At 35.9% G+C, this 21,549-nt stretch overlaps 1 protein-coding gene and 1 long non-coding RNA gene across 2 annotated transcripts; one reads left to right on the top strand and one right to left on the bottom strand.

Moving 5' to 3' along the window:
* The first annotated feature begins 892 nt into the window (after positions 1 to 892).
* setdb1a (SET domain bifurcated histone lysine methyltransferase 1a) lies at positions 893 to 21,457 on the top strand. The gene is made up of 22 exons (XM_051137218.1): positions 893 to 935; positions 1,903 to 2,103; positions 2,188 to 2,384; positions 4,984 to 5,009; positions 6,316 to 7,840; positions 8,967 to 9,098; positions 9,221 to 9,425; positions 10,617 to 10,690; positions 10,806 to 10,996; positions 11,293 to 11,386; positions 11,681 to 11,731; positions 12,178 to 12,451; positions 13,360 to 13,594; positions 14,334 to 14,698; positions 15,779 to 15,895; positions 16,529 to 16,698; positions 16,778 to 17,005; positions 17,119 to 17,166; positions 17,998 to 18,096; positions 18,192 to 18,394; positions 18,491 to 18,579; positions 21,091 to 21,457. Exons 1-22 carry the CDS (start codon positions 895 to 897, stop codon positions 21,206 to 21,208), a joined length of 4,683 nt encoding a protein of 1,560 aa, XP_050993175.1. The 5' UTR covers positions 893 to 894; the 3' UTR covers positions 21,209 to 21,457.
* Positions 11,599 to 11,896, bottom strand: LOC127182107 (uncharacterized). The gene is made up of 3 exons (XR_007829847.1): positions 11,856 to 11,896; positions 11,735 to 11,806; positions 11,599 to 11,662 (listed from the first exon to the last, which is right to left on the bottom strand). It is a non-coding gene; the product is annotated as an uncharacterized LOC127182107 (long non-coding RNA).
* Positions 21,458 to 21,549: the final 92 nt, after the last annotated feature.

Here is a 21,549-nt window from a genome sequence, read left to right as displayed (position 1 = left end):
TTGAAAATCTGGAATCTGAGGTTTTAAAAAATAATAGAATAAAATAATCTAAATATTGAGAAAATCGCCTTTAAAGTTGTCCAAAGGTTTTAGCAATGCATATTACTAATTAAAAATTACATTTTTATATATTTATGTTAGGAAATTTACAAAATATCTTCATGGAACATGATCTTTACTTAATATAAATATAGATTTTTGGCATTGTGAGATTGTGAGAATCCACAACACCCTGTGCCCCCCCATACTAACTCATGTATTTTGGGAACATAGACAGCAGACATGACATAAGTCTAGTCTTAAGAGTCATGGGACCCTTGAGTGAATTGCACTGGTGTTGTGTGGCGGTCATTCATTCACTGGTCCAGGATCCTGACTCCTGTGCTCCATCAAAAAAAAATTGCTTTATTTTCTACAACTGCATTAGTTAATATCTTAAAAATGATCATTATACCATAAACTACATGTTTATTAAAACAAAACCTCAAAATCAAGTCTACATGATAAGTATGTTACTCTATTTTTCCTTTACCTGTTGACAATTGCTGCAGAGCTGTTTATGTCTGATCCTTTTTCAAAGACTAAACACAACACAACCTGAATAAACGACTGTAATTGGATCATACATCCCAGCGCTGAGAAAAGTAACAGATGGCACGTGTAAAGGCTCGTCCATAAAGAAGCTTGACGATAAATTACACCTGAAAAAATACAATTTTTTGTAATCTTTAATAGCCATTTGATAAAAAAAACACGTGGAACTACGCGTTTAGACTAAAATAATTATTATTTAGACCTAACATACTTAAATTACGCCCAACTATGCCCGTTAATCCCCCTATTGATGTGGGCGTGGCTAACCCTCCCGCGTCAACGTGCAATGGACCAATCAGAATGCCTCTTGTAGACTGTGCATCCGCCAGCACACAGGCTCAGTAAGTGTGGATATTGTGTCCCTCATTGCGGTTTTAGTTCTTTTATTGTTCACTTTTTAGTTTTTCGTGAGATGTCGGAGGTTGTAGGCTATCCGTAAAGACTCTTCCGTGCAGCACTGGCAGACTTTGTGCTTTATCGACATATAAAAAGCGGAATAGTGTCCGCCATACAATCTGCAGCTACACGTTTTTTTGATATGTGAGATTCCTCAGGATTCAGACAGACTACAGCAGCGATTTGGGGAATTAGAAAGTATGTATGTCCCCTTGTGTTAAAATCTTGCTTTACGCGATTTATTGCCATAGCAAAGAGTTACCACATTTGGTTTATTAGGCCTTAGTATTAGTCAGATTAAAGGGAAAGAAGTTATGAAAGTTATTATACGTTTATTCCCTCCAGTTGTCACGCCTCTTTACAGTTCTTGATCTGTCAGTCATTATTTGCATAATCTAATTCAAACTATGTGCCTTCTGTACAAATACTTAAAGAACAAATACAAAAAAGAACTTAAGGAGTTAAAGAAGTACTTCACCCAAAAATGAAAATCTGCTAAAAATGTGCTCACTTCATCACATCACTTGCTCACCAATGAATCAGGGAATGGGTGCCGTCAGAATGAGTCCAAACAGTTGATAAAAACATCACAGTTATCCACAAGTTATCCATTCAGCTACAGAGTGATAATGTGTTGTATGTGAATAACAGCGTGCTCGTAGAAACAAATCCATCATTAAGATGTTTTAAACTGTTGCTTCTGGCCAAAATGAGAGTCTGTAATCCATAATAACATAGTAATATAATGCATAATTATTGTGATGTTTTTATCAGCTGTTTGGACTCTGACGGCACCCATTCACTGCAGAGGATCCACTGGTGAGCATGTGATGTAATGCTGCATTTCTCCAAATCTGTGAGCAAATCTTGTGCAGTTATTAACAACCAACCTTTTTCCAAAATGTTTTCCAGTAAAGCCATGAGTAGCCGAAAAGATGACGATAACCTCCTGAGAATGACAAAGGATGACCTGCAGCGCTGGATCCAGGCTGAGGTGGAACGAAACCCTCATCTGATGCAGAGACGCGAGCAGCTGGCGCAGGTGGAGGAGTGGGTGAAGCAGAGGGAGAGGGAATCCACTTGCACCCGCCTCCTGTACAGCAATGCCTACGAGTGAGTTACTGTATTTTTTTAATGCCTGATGACCGTATTTCCAAATCACGGTGGCCATTTGACTGTGTTTTGTGTCTGTATCAGATCAGTCCTTGAGTGTGAGTCGGTGATGAAGGGCCTTTATGGAATGCTGGGATTGGATTACCGAGATGAGGATTCGGAGGAGGAAGAAGGAGGAGGAGGAGAACCACAGGGTGTCATTGGCATCACAGATGAAGGGATACAGGAAAATAGCGTATTGAATGGGGAAGATGATGATATTGTTGTCATTGATCTTGGAGGTAAGAGACATACATCTAAATGAAAAGTTCTTGGAAATTAGGGGTGGGGGAAAAAAATCGATTCGCATTTAAAATCTTAATTCAGTCTTCTAGCGATTCGTATTGATTCACAAATTTCAAAAAAACGATTTTCTAAATAAAAAAAAGTCCACTTCCAGAACAAAAATCTACAGATAATGTTCACCTCCTTGTCATCCAAGATGTTAATGTCTTTCTTTCTTCAGCCATAAAGAAATTGTTTTTTGAGGTAAACATTTCAGGATTTTTCTCTATATAATGGACTGATATGGTGCCCCGATTTTGAACTTCCAAAATGCAGTTCGGCTTCAAATGATCCCAAATGTGGTAGTAAACGATCCCAACGGAGGAAGAAGGATCTTACCTAGTAAAACAATTGGTTATTTTTATTTTAAAAAATACAATTTAAATACTTTTTAATCTCAAACGCTTATCTTGTCTTTCTCTCCCTGAACTGTATTCTGATTCAAGACAGTTAGGGTCAAAAAAAACTCTATAATCGTTTTCTCCCTCAGCTTCAAAAATGATTTCAAAATCATCCTACATCGCTGCAGAAGTACAGATCCAGTTTATGCAAAGTGAACATGCAAAGAAGGTCAAACACCCTTAACCAAAAAGGTAAAATGGCGATATAAGATAATTTTGAAGTTGAGGGCGAACGTGAGATGGGAATTTTTCAACATACCCGAACTGTCATAAACCGGGAAAAAACAGGGAGAGTGAGACAAGATGAGCATTTGACATTAAAAACGATATAAATTGTATTGTTTTTATGAAAATAACTGCATTTTGGAAGTTCAGAATCGGGACACCATTGCATTCCATTATATGGAGAAAAATCATGAAATGTTTCCCTCAAAAAACAATTTCTTTACAACTGAACAAAGAAAGACATGAACATCTTGGATGACATGGAGTGAGTACATTATCTGTCAATTTTTGTTCTGGAAGTGAACTTCTCCTTTAATATAATAGTAATAGCCTAGGCCTAATTGTCGGAACAAAACAGCAACAGCAATGGAGAGAGAAAAACAAAATAGATTTTGCTACATTTTCAGTGAGGGCAATTAATTATTGATCTTTTGTTATTATGGAAAGTAGGGATGTGCCCGAATATCCATATTTGCAAAGGCACGGAAAACCAACAACCCATTCTACGGACATGGTTAGCTGCCTGCTAGCAGTTGCGTGTTACATTACATTAGATAAAATTTCACTTACCACATAAACAGATTAAGGAGAAATGACCAATAGGACAATGCTGAATGATTTGCAGATCCTGAGCACCACTGACAAACATCTAATCTTGTAAATTGTTTGGTAAGTACTGCCGCTCCATTGTATACAGAGTAAAAGTAAAAAGTGAGCATAATAAAGAAGTTTACTTCCAGAACAAACATTTACAGATAATTTACATCCAAGATGTTCTTTCTTTCTTCAGTCATACAGAAATTATGTTTTTTGAGGGAAAACATTTCAGAATTTCTCTCCATATAGTGATCATGTTGCCCGTGAATTTGAACTTCCAAAATGCAGTTTAGGGTGTAAGGAAAGTCTGCTAGTTTATTTATTTTATTTTTTTGGTGCGGTTCGCTTTTACACTGCCCTTTTTGCTGCCTGAACCAGAAACTGTAAACAAAACCACACATGTGCTTAATGTCATCCATTCATTGGTTCATCTGTTTAACCATATCAGAGTTCGTTTGGCACCGGACCGAGACCACCTCTTCAGCTGGGTCTTGGTATGATTGTTTGGTTGCACCCGAGTGCGATTGCTGTATGCAGACCTGCCCAAAAGATCTGCACCAAGGGGAAAACGAACTTGAGTTTGATTCAATCGAACCAAATGCAACTTTAAAGGGCTCTAAATGATCTTAGCTGAGGAATAAGGGTCTTATCTAGCTATCTTTATAGCTATCTCATCTATGTCTTTAGAGCCCTTTGAAGCTGCATTTAAACTGCATTTTGGAAGTTCAAACTCACAGGCACGATGGAAGTCCACTATATGGATAAAAATCCTGAAATGTTTTCCTCAAAAAACATAATTTCTTTATGACTGAAGAAAGAAAGACATGAACATCTTGGATGACAAAGGGATGAGTAAATTATCTCTAAATATTTGTATTGATAGTGAACTAGATAGAAAGAAAGCATCGAAATATATATTTTTCATCGCATCTCATATTTATTCCCTTTAGGGGTTCCGTAGTACACGCCGTTCCCTTTCCGAACACGGTATTTGTATTCGGGCACAACCCTAATGGGAAGCGTAAAATATTTTTGATTTATTGGGAAAATAATAGTTATTAGGAAACACTGATTTCTTGAGTCAGGACTAGACTAGTGTGTTTTTGTATCAAAATACTGGTGCATTTGATGTCCATTGTGCACAAAAAATGCGGTGAAAACTGTGAATCATGATTAAAAATCGAAAAATCGTGAATCGATTTTTAATCTAATCGTGACCCCTAGAATCGATATGAATCGTATAGTCAGATACCTAAAGATTCCCATCCCTATTGCAAATATTAATATGATAAATTATGGCTTTTTAATTAAAAATGTTGTTTTTCTCTTGCAGCCACCAAAGAAACCTTGGAACCAATGGTGAGGATGTTAACTAAAAAATTGGTGTTGCACATGCTGATTTTTTTTCGTTACTACTTTCATTCTGTATTTTTTAATTTTGTGCTTTTTTTTTTTTTTTTCATTGTTTTCTGTGATTTTTACATTTATCAATTATTTTGTCTTTTATTTATTACTAAGGATGTAACGATATCAAAATGTCAAGATATGTTAATATCACGATATGATGTCCACGATACGATATAAAAAAAAAGACAAATTAAGAATTGTGAGAAAATGAACATTTTTGTACATTTTTTTTTTTTTTTTTTTTAAGTTAAATTCTTAGATTCTGAGATTGCAAAATTAAGAGCTCCACCCCATGTTTTTAACGAAGAAATCTTAACTAAGAAAAATAGTCAGTGAATTGACTTGTACTGAACTTTATAGGGGACTAACCTTTTTTTATTTGTGATATCCTGTTGAAGTCTAAACTACATTCACACTGTTGTTTTAAGAAGCCAAACACATTAGAATATAGTAATATAAATACAACAATGACACTAATAGCCATGTACTGTAAAACAATTGCATTGTAAAATAAATGAAAATGCACATTTTATAGGTATATTATTTTTGCTTTACACTACGGTAGAGAAATGACAATAATTCTTTCCTAATTTCTACACTTGAATTTAAACCGCTAGCTGTCAGAAATTCATACTGTACTTTTAAGCTTTTATTTTGACGGAAAGGACAGTAGAGCTTTTATTTTGAAGGAAAACACCAGCTTACATATCTAATGAAATGCTGTAACCATCTGCCGTGAAAATAAAGCATAACTGGTGGCTGTTGCGTTCCCAAACGCGCTAAACTCACAGCACATGCAATAAACGAGTTCAACTGCATTCATTCACTGTGAATGCATCCGTTCTGAGGTGCTGAAAAAATTGGCTCACGAGCTGATCGCCTGAACAAAACGCACAGCACAAACAGAATTAATGAAGAAATTAAACCATATTGTGCTTTTGGTTTTAGTTTATTTGACAGATAAGGTACCAAAACACAGCTTTTAAGACGTTTTAAGCAGCTTAAATGTAGTTTAAAAACTACACTTTTTCCCCGGAAGACCTATTGTTTAATACCACGATAATATAGAGACAGTTTTGATATCGCAATATCACAGTATTGATAATATCATTACTTCCCTATGTATTACACATTTTTTGTCTGTCTGTGTCTTTGTCTATTTCTTTGTGTCTTTCCTTCTTGATTTCAGTCTGTTTTTCATTCTTTCTGTCTGTTTCCCTGTCTGTGTTTTTGTCTTGATTCATTCTTTTTTTTTTAGCTTGAAAAGGTGACTGTAGCCATTCAGAAGTCATCCAGACTCGTTGAGGACTTAGTCCAGATGGTTAATAAATCTTTCTCCGGAAGTGCAACATCACCATCATCATCGTCTGACTTCTCAAACAGACCCTCGTCAAGCTCAACCCCTGAGATTGTCCATTCTGAATCTGTCACACCAAAGCTGGAAACACGTGAAAACTCTATTGCAATAGTTAAGACTGAATCACTGTCGAGAGTACCTGAAATGTCCTCGGAACAATACAAATCTGTTGCCGGTCGTAAGTCAGATTCTAGACCGACAATTAAGACTGAACCACAACTGACAGCACTAACCCCTTGGGAAACAAGCATTTCAAAACGACATGAAACCGCTGCTAGTCTTAACTGTCCATCCTTAAAATTAATTAAATCTGAACCTCAGTTGACAGCAGTGAGTCCACCAGAAACAACTGCCAGTATTTTTGGATCCATAGCAGCAATAAAGACTGAGCCTCAGTTGAGGGTCATAAAGTCAGAAATGGATTCACCTCCAAGCATTTCAAAGCCTTTTGAAATTGCATCCATTGCATCAATTAAAACCAAACCTCAGCTGAGAGCATTAACACCTTTGTCTTTGCTTGAAAGCGATTCTGAACAGTCAAGCAGCCTTAATTCAGATCGTGAAGCAACAAATATGACCAAACTTACGTTGCCGCCAGTGGCTTCTCCTGAAATCCCTTCACTCTCAGAACAGTTAAAAGCTAGTATCTGTCCTAGTTCAGCATCTGTAGCATCCAGTGAGACTGATCCTCAAGTGCCATTAGAGACCCCTTTAGAAATGCCTTCACCTTCAAGCAGTCCAGAACAAATGGAAATTGATGCCGGTGACGATACAGAAACTGTAGAAACAAACCAGACTGAGCCGACCGCAGAGACTCCTGCTGAAGTGTCGCCATTGCCAAGCAATTCTGAAGAAGCTGAAACTGTTGCCAGCCACGATTCAGAGTCCACAGATGAGACCGAAAAGCCTAAAACAAGAAGCAGATCTGCCAAACCCTCTGTGCCCAGGACAAGTCCAACACCTAGGGTGAGGTCTTCAAAAAACTCTGCACATGTCAGCAGCTCTTCCAGCCCACAATCGGAAACAAAGGCGCCATCGCCTGCAGATAGTAATCATGAACCCTCTGACATAGAGGATCAGTCTGCTAGTCCTGCTGACAGTGATTATGAGCCTCCTGAATCGCAATCAGAGTCATCGTCAGACAGTGATTATGAACCCCCTAAATCACAACCGAAGTCATCGACAGGCAGGGATCATAAACCCGCTAAATCACAGTCAAAGTCATTGACAGGCAGGGATTATGAACCCCCTAAATCCCAGTCAAAGTCATCAATAAACAGTCATAATGAACCGCCTAAATCACAGTCAAAGTCACCAACAAACAGTGATTATGAACCCCCTAAATCAAAATCACAGTCATCTGGCGATTCTTCTGATGATGACAGCGGCAATGATGCTCTTACAGAACCTTCCAGTCCTGACGAAAGTAAGCTTTATTTTTTTATTTATACAGTTCATATCACAGTATATATGCTTTACATAATGTGTTACAGATGTATCAGAATTGATCTGTTATGAATAATCTTACATTATGATTTCTGTCATACATTTTAGTTAAACAAATACACTACCGTTCAAATTTTTTGGGGTCAGTACGTTTTTTTTAATTAAGAAATGAATACATTCAAAATGCAAGGGTGCATTGAAATGATCAAAAGTGACACTAATGACTTTTACACTTACAAAATTTATTTTTCAAATAAATGTTTTTTGAAATTCTGTTCATCACAAATTTTCACAATAATATGAAGCAGCACAACTATCTTCAACATTGATAGTAAGAAATATTTCTTAAGCAGCACATCAGCATATTAGAAATGTTTTTGAAGGATCATGTGACACTGAAGACTGGAGTAATGATGCTGAAAATTCAGTTTTGTCACCAAAGGTATAAATTAAAAATATATAATAAATAGAAAGCAGTTTTAAATTGGAGTAATATTTCCCAATATTATTGGTTTACTGTATTTTTGATTAAATAAAAGCAGCCTTGGTGAGCATAAGAAACTTCTTTCAAAAATATTAAAAAATCTTACAGAACCCAAACTTTTACACTGTATCATGGTTAACATTTGAAACATTGTGCAGTTGAATATCCAATACAAATAAGTGTATTGTGACTTTGATTTTGACAGGTTGCCGTGAAGACTTTTGAGTTTCTGATTGCATATGATATGATAGTTTTTGTCACAAGAAATTATGAAGTGACTCTCAGAGCAGTTGTAGAGATTGTTTGCGTTCACATAATCATACAGTGAGGCAGCAGAGGCTGGAAACACTGTGAGCATCACACGGGCTTTAGTATGTGTGTAGTAAATGAGACACACAGAACATGCAGGATTCATATTTAAATAGTATTTTTGAGGCTTAATATTCACAGACACTACACTGAAGCGCACTGACTTACTTTTGATTTATTTATCCAAAGTTTGGCAAATTCCGTGACATTCCGCATTATACAGTAAATTCCATTTTGTGATCGGATTCTGTGATTCTGTTTGTATTTATTTCATCCAGTAACAGTATTTGTCCTCTGTCACTGATCTTTTTAGGTTCCAAGTTTTTACCCAGCGAGTCTTCTGAAGAACATGAAGAGCTAAAACTCAAAGTCAGCATGGAAGTTTTGGGGAAAAGGAGACACAACTTGTGGTGTAAAGGGACAGTACAAGAAGTCCAAACAGCAGGTAAGACTGAACTTTTCTGTAAATTCAACAAACATTAAAATGAAGGAGGAAATCTAATGCATCTGGTTGCTTTTTGTTTTTTTTGTTTTTTTTAAACCTGTCTCATCTTTCTTTCCTTTTAGAGGATGGCTTAAGATATAAGGTGGAGTTTAAGAGTGGTAAAGAGATTGTGCTGCCTGCTCATCAGGTGGCCTCTCTGAAGCCTCCCATTCTTAAGGATTTGTTCATTGGCTGTCGTGTTGTGGCCAGCTGCAAAGATAATGAAGGAAAGGTCCAGTTTAATGCGGCCGTATTGGTTGAACTTCCTGAGCGCAAGAATCGCATGAGGTGAGTTTATGTTAAAGGAATAGTCCTCTTATCCTCAGGTCATTCAAAATGTGTTTTTTTGTTCTTTAATGGAATAAAATAGGTAATATTAGGTGTAATATCCAGAATATTTCTTTTTGTTTTGTTTAAAATTTTCAGTATTAGTATTTTATAGGGATGTAATGATGGTCTCAATATTGTAACATTGCAATAGCAAAACTGTCTCGACATTGTCGTGGTCACATGACGATATGAAACGATAGGTCTTCCAGGCAAAAAATGTAGTTTTTAAAAATATATTTAAACTTCTTATTCTAAACTTGTTTTATGTTAGAATAAGAAAACAGGCTTACATTTTTGTAAGCCTGTTTTAACTAAAGCTGGAGGTTTTTTTTTATTACTATCATTGTTGTTGTTGTTGTTGTTGTTGTTATTATTATTATTATTATTATTATTATTATTATTATTATGTTCTAATTTGTTTCGCTTCCTAAAACACCAGTGTGAAGGTTTCCTAATTAAGAACGTGGGTTGGAGCTCTTAATTTTGAACTCCCAAAGTGCATTAAATAGAATAATTTAACTTTAAAATGTAAAAAATTTTAAGTTTTTTTTTTTTCTTTCTTTCTTTTTTTTTTTAAATATCGTAATATTATTGCTTCATGAGATTTTGATATTGTAACATCCCTAATATTTAAACAGTGTCTCATTTTCTCGTTTTAGTCTTGTATATGTCTCTGATATAAAGTCCAAACCCATAATATGTATTTTATCAAAGGGTTAGTTCACCAAAAAATAAAAAAATTCTTTCATTAATTACTCACACTCATGTCGTTCCAAAACCATAAGACCTTCGTTCATCTTCGGAACACAAATTAAGATATTTTTGGTGAAATCCTGGAGCATGCACACTGTACATAGGTCTTTGTAAAATAGGAGAAATTGTTTTTTTGTAGCTTTATAAAATTAAGGTTGAACCACTGATGTCACATGGACTATTTTAACAATGTCCTTACTACCTTTCTGGGCCTTGAAAGTTTCAGTTGCTTTGCTGTCAATCCCAGGGTCAGAAAGCTCTTGGATTTCATCAGAATATCTTTATTTGTGTTCTGAGGATGAACAGGTCTTACGGGTTTGAAACAACATGAGAGTGACTAATTAATGACAGAATTTTAATTTTGTGGTACACTATCCCTTTAAATGTTTTTATCAGGTTCTTGGTGTTTTTTGATGACGGTCAAGCAGCTTACCTGGCACTTCCAGACATTCGTCGTGTCTGCAAACAATGTGAGAAATTCTCTTTTTTAATTTCTTTATTGCTCTGTTTCAGTCATTAGGTTAAGATCCAGTATAATCACTTGACTGCTAAAAAGAGTTTTGTAACCTTTTTTTTTCTTTGCAGTGAAAAAGGTGTGGAAGGACATTGAGGATGAGACATATCGGTTGCAGGTGAAGGAATATCTTCGTGTGTATCCCAACCCTGTTGCTGTGGTGCTTCGCGTGGGCCAAGACACCAAGGCGATGCGGGATGGCAAGTTTGAGACCTGCACGGTGCTCCAGTTGGATGGCAGCCTGATCCAGATCTGCTTTAAGGTGAAAATGAGTCTACTGCGGGATTCTAGTTTTCTCTGCGAACCTGGTGGTACTCTTTCATCTGCATTTACCAAGGAACGTAAAAAAAACATTACTTCATGGGAATGTCACACCATTTTATATTCAGAAGTGCATTTCATAAGTTTTCTCCCACACTTGACAATCTCACTGACAGATTTTAGGAGATTCTGATTTTGGAGATAAATTTAGTAGGCTGTATCACATTGTTTATCACTTTAATACGAAAGGGTGGCGATTTTGATGTTGATAAATGTGGTGTTGTTGTTTTTTTCCAGAAAGACAAGCAGAAAGAGTGGATTTATAAAGGCTCAGACAGGTTGGAACACATTGTAAATATCAAGAAACGTCTGGCTAAAGATAAACCGCAGAATAGCACACAGAAAACACAACAAAAACCGCAACAACCGCCTCAGCAGAAAGAGGAACAGTCCATACAACAGAAATCACAACAACCATCTCAACAGAAATCACAACAATCTTCACAACAGAAATCACAACAACCTTCTCAACAGAAAACACAACAATTTTCGCAACAGAAAACACAACAATCTTCGCAACAGAAAACACAACAGTCTTCGCAACAGAAAACACAACAACCTTCGCAACAGAAAACACAACAACCTTCGCAACAGAAAACACAACAACCTTCGCAACAGAAAACACAACAACATTCGCAACAGAAAACACAACAATCTTCGCAACAGAAAACACAACAACCTTCGCAACAGAAAACACAACAACCTTCGCAACAGAAAACACAACAATCTTCGCAACAGAAAACACAACAACCTTCGCAACAGAAAAACACAACAATCTTCGCAACAGAAAACACAACAACCTTCGCAACAGAAAACACAACAGCCTCCTTTAAAAGGTAGACTTTTTATGTAGACCTTTAATACAGTATTTTAGGATAAAGAACATGCTCATTATCGATATGATAAAACTGTGTTCTTTTGCACTTTAATCTCTTAAAACATTTGTTTAGATTATACATTTTTGTGTGTTATTGTTCACATTTCTTTTTATTTAAAGAAGTTCATACATTTAGGAGGACAGCACTTTTTCTATTTATCATTTTTGTAATGTCATACAATAATTTGATAGCATCACATGTCCCTCTGTTTGTTGTTTAGCAAGAAATGCCACACCTCAGCGTGACACAACTTCTTCCACAACAACAGTTCCCTCATCGACTGTTACTTCACCTGTTACCTCAGCAGCTGTATCTCCTGCACGGCTGACCCGACAATCTGATACAGTTACCAAAACATCATCTGTTATCCCTCAAAAGATGATGTCAGCCACTTTCCAGCCAAAGGTCATCCTCCAGAGGTTAACAAAGCTTTCACCTCTCTTACAAGATGTCCGTGTATCAAAGGATAGCATGCACACAGTAAGATCTTCGACTGTAAACAGTACCTCAGATTTAAGGTGAGTAATGGGCTTGTCCTGGTTAAAGGAACAGTTTACCCAAAAAATGTAATTTGCCATCCAAGATGTACATGAGTTTGTTTCTTCATCTGAACGGATTTGGAGAAATTTAGCATCACATCACTTGATCACCAGTGGATACAGTGCAGTGAATGGGTGCCGTCAGAATGAGAGTCCAAACAGCTGATAAAACAGCACAATAATCCACAAATAATCCCCACGACTCCAGTCTATCCGTTTAATGTCTTGTGAAGTGAAAAGCAGTGTGTTTGTAAGAAACAAATCCATCATTACAATTTTTTTAACTTCAAACCATTGCATCTGGCTAAAACATGAGTCCTCAATCCGTAATACTGCTTTCTCTACTGAGAAAGCCATTTCTTCAGGTCAGGAGAGAAATGTGCATAGATCAAGCAAAATGTTTAAAGTGAAAACAGTCTAAGCAAACATTCTAAGCAGTTCTAAACAAATATGCCGGTGGATTTTGATGTGAGACGACAACAAAGGATCGGCTTTTGCACTGGAAAAAGCATTATTATGGATTATGGACACATTTGGCCAGATTTAATGGTTTATTTTTTATTTATTTATTTTTTTTTAATGTACACAAACACACAGCTTTTCACTTTACAAGATGTTAACTGATGAAGTCATGTGGATTACTTGTAGATTATTGTGATTTTTATCAGCTCTTTGGACTCTCATTCTGACGGCACCCATTCAGTGCAGAGGATCCATTGGTGAGAAAGTGATTTGATGCAAAATTTCTCAAAATCTGTTGTTCTTCAATGGCCTGAGGGTGAATGAATTTTCAGCCAGTTTTAATTTTTGGGTGAACTATTTCTTTAAATATGTAATCGTTTGGAATACTAACCACCAACCTCCTTATATCGGGCTGTATATTCTAGAAGTGCAAAACGTCCTGCCTCTGATGAGGGAGAAGAGTATGTTTCTGAGGAAGAAGAGTGTGTTCCAAAGCAACAGCAGTATAAGTCCACATACTTGCATCATCGGTGTTGTCCAGCATGTCTGGATGGGGTAAGACCATCTCAAGTCGACATGCACCGTGGTCAAAATCCACTTCTCATCCCACTGCTTTTTAAGTTTCGGCGAATGACGGCTAGAAGGCGCATCGATGGAAAGGTGGGTGGAGTTAATTTGGTGTTCAACTACTCTGTAACTAAGTGTTTTTTAAAGAAGTCTCTTATGCTCTCTTATGATGCATTTATTTAATTAAAAAAAAGGAATATTGAGAAATATTATTATAATATAAAATAGGTATTTTCTATTTGATTATATTTTAAAATGTAATTTATTCCTGTGATGCAAAGCTGAATTTTCAACATCATTTCTCCAATCTTCAGTGTCACATGATCCTTCAGAAATCATTCTAATATGACTCGGGACCACAAAACAAGTCATAAGGGTCAGAGTTTTTTTAGAAATACGTTTTCAGAAATCTGAAAACTGAATAAATAAGCTTTCCGTGGATGTGTGGTTTGTTAAGATAGGACAATATTTGGCTGAGATACAACTATTTGAAAATCTGGAATCTGAGGATGCAAAATATTGAGAAAGTTGCCTTTAAAGTTGTCCAAATGAAGTTCTTAGCAATGCATATTATTATTCAAAGGTTAAGTTTTGATATATTCACAGTAGGAAATTTACAAAATATCTTAATGGAATCTTTGGATCTTGGATCTTTACTAAACATGCTAATGATTTTTGGTATAAAAGAAAACTTGATTATTTTGACCCATACAATGTATTTTTGGCTATTGCTACAAGCATACCCATGCTACTTGAGACTGGTTTTGTGGTCCAGGGTCACATATGCTGATTGGTTGCTCAAGGAACATTTCTTGTTATTTGCTCTCTCTAGGTGTTTTTCCACATTTTCTATCGTTCTCCTTGTGGGCGGAGCTTGTGCGACATGCATGAAGTGCAGGAATACTTGCTTGAAACGCGTTGTGACTTCCTTTTCCTGGAAATGTTCTGTATGGACCCATTTGTTCTTGTGAATCGTGCCCGACCTCCCTCCACATCAACCGGCAAGCCTCACCTCTACCTACCGGACATAACAGAAGGCAAAGAGGTGTTGCCGGTGCCCTGCGTTAATGAAGTGGACTATACACTTGCTCCTAACATCATTTACACTAAAGACAGAATTCCAGCCCCAGGTGTTTCTATCAATACAAGCTCAGACTTCTTGATCGGCTGCGACTGCACAGATGGCTGTCGGGACAGGTACATATTTTCAAGTGTAAAAAATTTCTGAAATTAAAGACAAAAGTGCCACTTACAATGGATGTCTGTAGGGCAAGACAATAAAAAATATGGGTCAGCCCTTGCTAAATTAAAGGGTTAGTTGACCCAAAAATGAAAATTCTGTCATTAATTACTCGCCCTCATGTCGTTCCAAACCCGGAACACCTATGTTGCTCTTTAGAACACAAATTAAGATATTCTTGCTGAAGTCCGAGAGCTTTCTGTCCCTTCAAAGACAGCAATGCAATGAAACATTCACGGTCCAGAAAGGTAGTAAGGACAAAAATAGTCCATAGTTAAAAGTGACATCAGTGGTTCAACAATATTTTTCTGGAGCTTTAAGAATATTTCTTGTGTCCAAAAAAAAAAAACAATTTCTTCTCTTCCGTGTCAGTCTTCACTGTGCATTCATTGTTGAATAAAGTCGTTATTTTTGTTTTCTTTGAGCACAAAGAATTCTAGTAGCTTCATAAAATTACGGTTGAACCACTGATGTCACATGGACTATTTTAACAATGTCCTTACTACCTATCTGGACCTTGAATGTGTCAGTTGTGTTGCTGTCCATGCAGGGTCAGAAAGCTTTCGGATTTCATCAAAAATATCTTAATTTGTGTTCCGAAGATGAACGAAGGTCTTATGGGTTTGAAACAACATGAGGTTGAGTTTTCATTTTTGGGTGAGCTATCCCGTTTAAGTATGTTGTTGCACCTTTTGCTTATTTGTTGTTGGTGGCTCTAAAAAGTTTATAAAATGTTTCATGCAAATACTAACATTTAACTTTTTTTTTTTTTTTTAAACCATTTATTTATTGTATCTACTAATTCCTATCCAGCAATCATAATTCCTGTGATTTCTAATTCTTGAGTCATACCCAAAATATGACTTCCCAGATTTTTTTGGCTTGGAAATAGTGATTTAGGGAGCTGATAATACCTTTTGATTTTAGATGACCAATAAGACATAATTATTTGAGTACATAAATTGGATTGAACGTGGAACATTCCTTTTAAATTATGGAAATGACTATTAAACATTTTGCATTTGTATGTGTGACAGGTCAAAGTGTGCATGCCACCAGCTGACCATTGAGGCCACGTCCTTATGCAGTGGAGGTCCAGTGGATGTTAGTGCTGGATACACACACAAGAGATTGCCAACCTCCTTGCCAACAGGGTTAGAAACCACCTCAGTCTGTTTTTCTGTCTGTCTGTTTGTTTCTCATTTGATTACAGTGGACTTTCCTCTCTAAAATCAGATGTAACGCATTGCTAGTGTTTATTTTATGGTCAAAAAATATTGTATACATAATCTGGTTAAAATGTTTTAAAAGTGTCTAATGCTCACTTTTTTTTACAAAAATACAATAAAAACAGTAATGTAACATTTTTTTACAATTTAAAATAAGTGTTTTCTGTTTGAAGATATGTTAAAATGTTATTTATTCCTGTGATGCAAAGCTGAATTTTCAGCATCATTACTACAGTGTCACATGATCCTTCAGAAATCATTCTAATATGCTGATTTGATGCTCCAAGCAACATTTCTACTTATTATTAAAGTTAAAAACAGATTTTTGATGGATATAAAATTTGTAACAGTAATAGTTTTTAATGTCACTTTTGATCAATTTAATGCATCCTTGCTAAATAAAAGTATTCAATTCTTTCCAAAAAAAAAAAAATCAGACTGACCCCAAACCTTTAAACAGTAGTGTGTAGCTTTCTCACCTTAAAAACATTATACTTACGTTTTCAGACAAAGTTGATTGAAACAATCTCGCTCTTCTCTTTCTTTCCATCTCTGTAGGGTGTACGAGTGTAACCCACTGTGCCGTTGTGACCCGAGAATGTGCAGCAACAGGCTGGTTCAGCACGGTCTGCAGCTGCGGCTGGAGCTCTTCATGACGCAGCACAAGGGATGGGGCATCCGCTGCAAAGATGATGTGGCCAAGGGCACATTTTTGTGTGTTTTCACTGGTAAGTGATACACACATTTTCGTTCTTTAATAAACACAACAAAATTTCTCTCTCATCACCTCCATATATCACTTCACAGGTAAAATAGTAAACGAAGACAGAGTGAATGAAGATGACACGGTGTCTGGCAATGAATATTTGGCCAACCTTGACTTTATTGAGGGTGTGGAGAAACTAAAAGAGGGATATGAGAGCGAGGCGTATTTCTCAGACACAGAGGTTGAAAACAACAAGAAGACCATAACAATGAAAACAGGGCCATTATGGAAAAACACTCTGTACCAAGAAGACTCTAGCAGTGGCGAAGGTGTGTGACGTGTGTAAATATTCAACCTTACGACCATATGAACAGACAAGCCAAACAATTGCAGGTGTTTTCACTTCTATGTGTAACTGAATTTTATGTTGCTTTTACCATAGAAAGAGAAGAACAAATGGAGCTGGACACAGAACAAGAGGAAATGAAAGGTAAGATGTAGTGCTACATAAGTTGTGTTTTTTTTTGTTTCTTTTTCTGTACTATTATTGTGTTGATTAATATTTTGAGTCAGTGTTTTATTCAATTTAAATATTCCTAATTATTTTAATAATTAATAGTGCTGTCAAACAATTAATTGCGATTCATTGCATCCAAAACTAAAGTTTTTGTTTACATAATGTGTGTACTGTGTATATTCATGTGTGTATATATAAATATACCCACATGTATGTATATATTTAAGAAAAATGTGTTATGTTTAAAAATATTTATATATAATATCAAATATATGAATATAAATATATACATGGAGAAAAATGTAAATAATTTCAAAATATATACTGTATGTGTGTGTATTTATATATACATAATAAATATACACAGTATACACACATATATTATGTAAACAAAAAGACTTTTATTTTGAATGCGATTAATCTTTTGACAGAACTAATAATTAATAATGTTATTAATAACATTTATTATTTTTAGATTTTATTTATTTCCTGTTTACCATTTAGTAATTTGGTGCTTTAGCTTAATATTTTTCATTTTTTTATTTTATTTCAGTAAAACATGATTTTAATCATCTTGGTTTGCGTACTTGGATGGTGATGGGGATTTCATAACTAAAAAGACAATAAATTAATTAAGATGCATAGTATGCAAACTGAGATGCAGACATTGACAATGATGCATATAGGTTGAGATCTAGCAACCTTTTTGCATTATTCATGTTGCTGTACTATGTAGCAAATGTGTCTGATGTGTTTTTTTGTTTGTTTGTTTGTTTTTTTGACCTGTCATCTTTACCTGTTCAGTGACTTACACACATTTAGGTGAGAAAAAACTATCCCATAAGCCACATGTAACATCTAAAGATGCTCAGAAAAAAGTGACCAGGCAAATGAGAGAGGAGGGTCAGTTTCTGTTCTCTCTGTTCTCAATTTCTGTTCCACATGTAATGCTTTTAGTGTTTTGTTGAATTTGCTCAGTCTATGATTTGTGTCTCTAGGTAAAGAAACCTCAGGTCCAAAGCGTTGCTTTGCAATAAAATCATTCCAGAGAAGAGTGAAACCATTAGAAACTACAGGTGCAAAGAATGAGAAAACGAGGACGGCTGTAACTGGCAACAACACCCGTAGACTGTTCAACGGCGAAGAGAGCTGTTACATCATTGACGCGAGACAAGAGGGCAACCTTGGGCGCTTCATCAACGTAAGCCAAACTTAGCCTTTCATGGTTGTAGATGTGCCAACAATGATTTTTTTTTTTTTTTTTTTTTTTTTTTACTAATTCTGCATTTCTCAACAGCATAGCTGCAGTCCGAATTTGTTTGTTCAGAATGTCTTTGTCGACACACACGACCTCAGGTTTCCATGGGTGGCGTTCTTTGCTAGCAAGTCAGTGCCTTGATTCTTACCAGCTTGATTTTTCTATTAAAGAAATTGAAGTTTTACTTAAAGGAGAAGTTCAGTTCCAGAACAAAAATTTAGAGATAATTTACTCACCCCCTTGTCATCCAAGGTGTTCATGTCTTTCTTTAGTCGTAAAGAAATTTGTTTTTGAGTAAAACATATATATAGTGGACTTCTATGGTGCCCCTGAGTTTGAACTTCCAAAATGTAGTTTGCGTTTACAATTTACAATTTATATACTTTTTAACCTCAAATTCGTATCTTGTCTAGCTCTGCGTGAAATCTGAATATTCCCGTTCATGACAGTTCCCATCTGCAGAGCTAAAAAAAAAAGAGGAGGTTAAAAAGTATTTAAAGTGTAATTTTTTAAATTTATTTATTTATTTATTTTTAGAGAATAATCAATTGTTTCGCTAGATAAGACTCTTCTTCCTCGGCTGGGATCGTTTAAAGCCCTGCATTTAAACTGCATTTTGGAAGTTCAAACTCATGGGCACCATAGAAGTCCATTATATGGAGAAAAATCCTGAAATGTTTTCCTCAAAAAACATCATTTCTTTATGACTGAAGAAAGAAAGACATGAACATTTTGGATGACAAAGGAGTGAGTAAATTATCTGTGAATTTTTGTTCTGAAAGTGAACTTTTTTAAAACTGCTCCTTGCTATTTTTTAAAGAGAAGTTCACTTCCAGATTGAAAATTTCCTGATAATTTACTCACCCCACCCCAAGATGTTTATGTCTTGCTTTCTTTGGTTGAAAAGAATTTAAGTTTTTTTTTGAGGAAAACATTCCAGGATTTTTCTGTATATAGTGAACTTCAGTGGGAGTCAATGGATTGAAGGTTCAGTTGCAGTTTCAATGCAGCTTCAAAGGACTCTACACGAACCCAGCTGAGTAATAAGGGTCTTACCAAGCGAAACGATCGGTCATTTTCTAAAACAAAATAAATAATCAAAAATGTATATACTTTTTGACCACAAATGCTTGTCCTGCACTAGCTCTGCAATGCACATTGCATAATCACATTGGCAAGCAGAGTATGTGAGTGGAGTGAAGCGACAACAATTTCCCCTCCGTGCTCCGAGCATTTAATAACCGCTCCACTCTGGATTCACCGTTTCCCGCTCCACTCCTCGCTCAGTGATACCAGAAACACCGCTCCGCATCTAAACTCTTTTACTATGTTTGAAATACCACAGTTCTGTTCATAACATATATTAAAAGAAGAAAATAACAGAAATAAAACAACAGGATAGTTTTACAGTGGCTTATTGGAACACTAGTGTGCAAACTTTTTTCCTCATGCCAGGCTAACATGGTAGTCGGCATTAAAAGGTATAATTGCTGATTTTTGCAGTGCAAATGTTTGTGATGAAAATAACAGTACGTTTCGTCAGTTATTTTACCTACAGATCGCTGCATTTCTTACAGATTTCTTCTCATTCGAAATTGGATACAGATGAAGTACCACAATAAGTTTACATTTGTTTGAATGCATTATTGAGAGAGTCATTGCGTGTGAATAAGTGTTGTACTTGTGTAAATCAAGCTTTCACCTGAAAATATTCAGTATCTTGAAGGAACAAACTAGTTAATTGAAAAGTATAACTTTTGTCCATTGCTGTCATCCTAGTCTTCACATTCTTTCTGATTTGAGTGATCCATTTCCTATCAAGCTAGCTAAATAGGTGTTTAACACAAATTCTTGCTAAATATGCTATATTATGGGTCGTTGTCATGAATTTTACTCGTGATGGAGTGATGCTGGAGCGCTCTTGGAGCGAGTGAAAACCACAACGCTCCGACTTTTAAAATATCCGCTCCTCACGCCATTAAAAATCACACCACACTCCGCTCACATACTCTGTTGGCAAGTCATATGCGGTTAGTTCTTCGTCTGTGTACTTCAATTTAAAAAGGTAAAAAAAAGTTAGAAATTAAAAAGTTAAAAACTTCAAAATTGTCCAACATCGTTGTTTATCTTTTTTTGAAAAACGGCGTTTGATTGTCTTTGCATGTTCGCTTTGTAAACACTGGGTTGGTACTTCCACCTACGTCACGCGTGCATGATTATATAACGTTTGAGGTCGAGCTAGTGCAAGAATTTTTGGTTAAAAAGTATATACATTTTAATTTTATTTATTTATTTAATTATTTTTCTGAAAATGACAGTTTCGCTAGTTAAGACCCTTATTCCTTGACTGGGATTGTGTAGAGCCCTTTGAAGCTGCACTGAAACTGCAATTTGGATCTTCAACACGTTGGGTCCCATTGAAGTCCACTATATGGAGAAAAAAATCCTGGAATGTTTTCCTTAACCTTAATTTCTTTTAGACTGAAGAAAGGATGACATAAACATCTTGGATGATGGGAAATTTTCATTCTGGAAGTGAACTTCTCCTTTAATGTTTTAATTTAATGTGATGTGGTTTTTTTCAATATTATATCCATAAAGTTGTCTTATTCCATTTTCCTTTGATTTCCCTGTACCAGGCGCATCAAGGCAGGTACGGAGTTGACGTGGGATTATAACTATGAGGTTGGCAGTGTGGAGGGGAAGGTACTGCTCTGCTGCTGTGGCTCCTTGCGGTGCACAGGAAGACTGCTCTGATATACTGATACCAACATAAAACACTAAAACTCTCCTTGAGGTGTTATAGTTTCACCAAGCTGTCAGAAACATAGTTGTGACACTTTTCTGGAAGAGCATTCCAATCATGACCCTTTCAATATGAAAAGAAATAATAAAATATATTAAAGGTTGTGTTGTTGCTTTTATTTTTCTGTTTGTTCTGTTCTGTTTGTTTTTATTCTTTTTAACCTCTACAAGAATTGTTAATACTCACTTATTCAATGTAAATAAAATTTGCAAAAATCAAAAACGACTTTTTGTGTAATATTTGTCTTGTCTGTAATTTATTTTTAGTCAAATATGCATGTCAAAAAGCTTAG

The sequence above is a fragment of the Labeo rohita genome, chromosome 19 (genome assembly GCF_022985175.1).
Source record: "Labeo rohita strain BAU-BD-2019 chromosome 19, IGBB_LRoh.1.0, whole genome shotgun sequence".
NCBI classification, from domain to species: domain Eukaryota; kingdom Metazoa; phylum Chordata; class Actinopteri; order Cypriniformes; family Cyprinidae; genus Labeo; species Labeo rohita.
The sequence above is the reverse complement of the archived record's forward strand: the minus strand, read 5'-3'. Positions and strand labels throughout refer to the sequence as shown.

Bases quoted from the DNA above. Each gene is read 5' to 3' on its own strand.
- setdb1a (XM_051137218.1), top strand. From the start codon at position 895: ATGCCTCTTGTAGACTGTGCATCCGCCAGCACACAGGCTCA. The intron at 5,010-6,315 runs GTGAGGATGTTA...TTTTTTTTTTAG, and splicing joins AAGAAACCTTGGAACCAATG to CTTGAAAAGGTGACTGTAGC. The intron at 16,699-16,777 runs GTAAGTGATACA...ATCACTTCACAG, and splicing joins ATTTTTGTGTGTTTTCACTG to GTAAAATAGTAAACGAAGAC.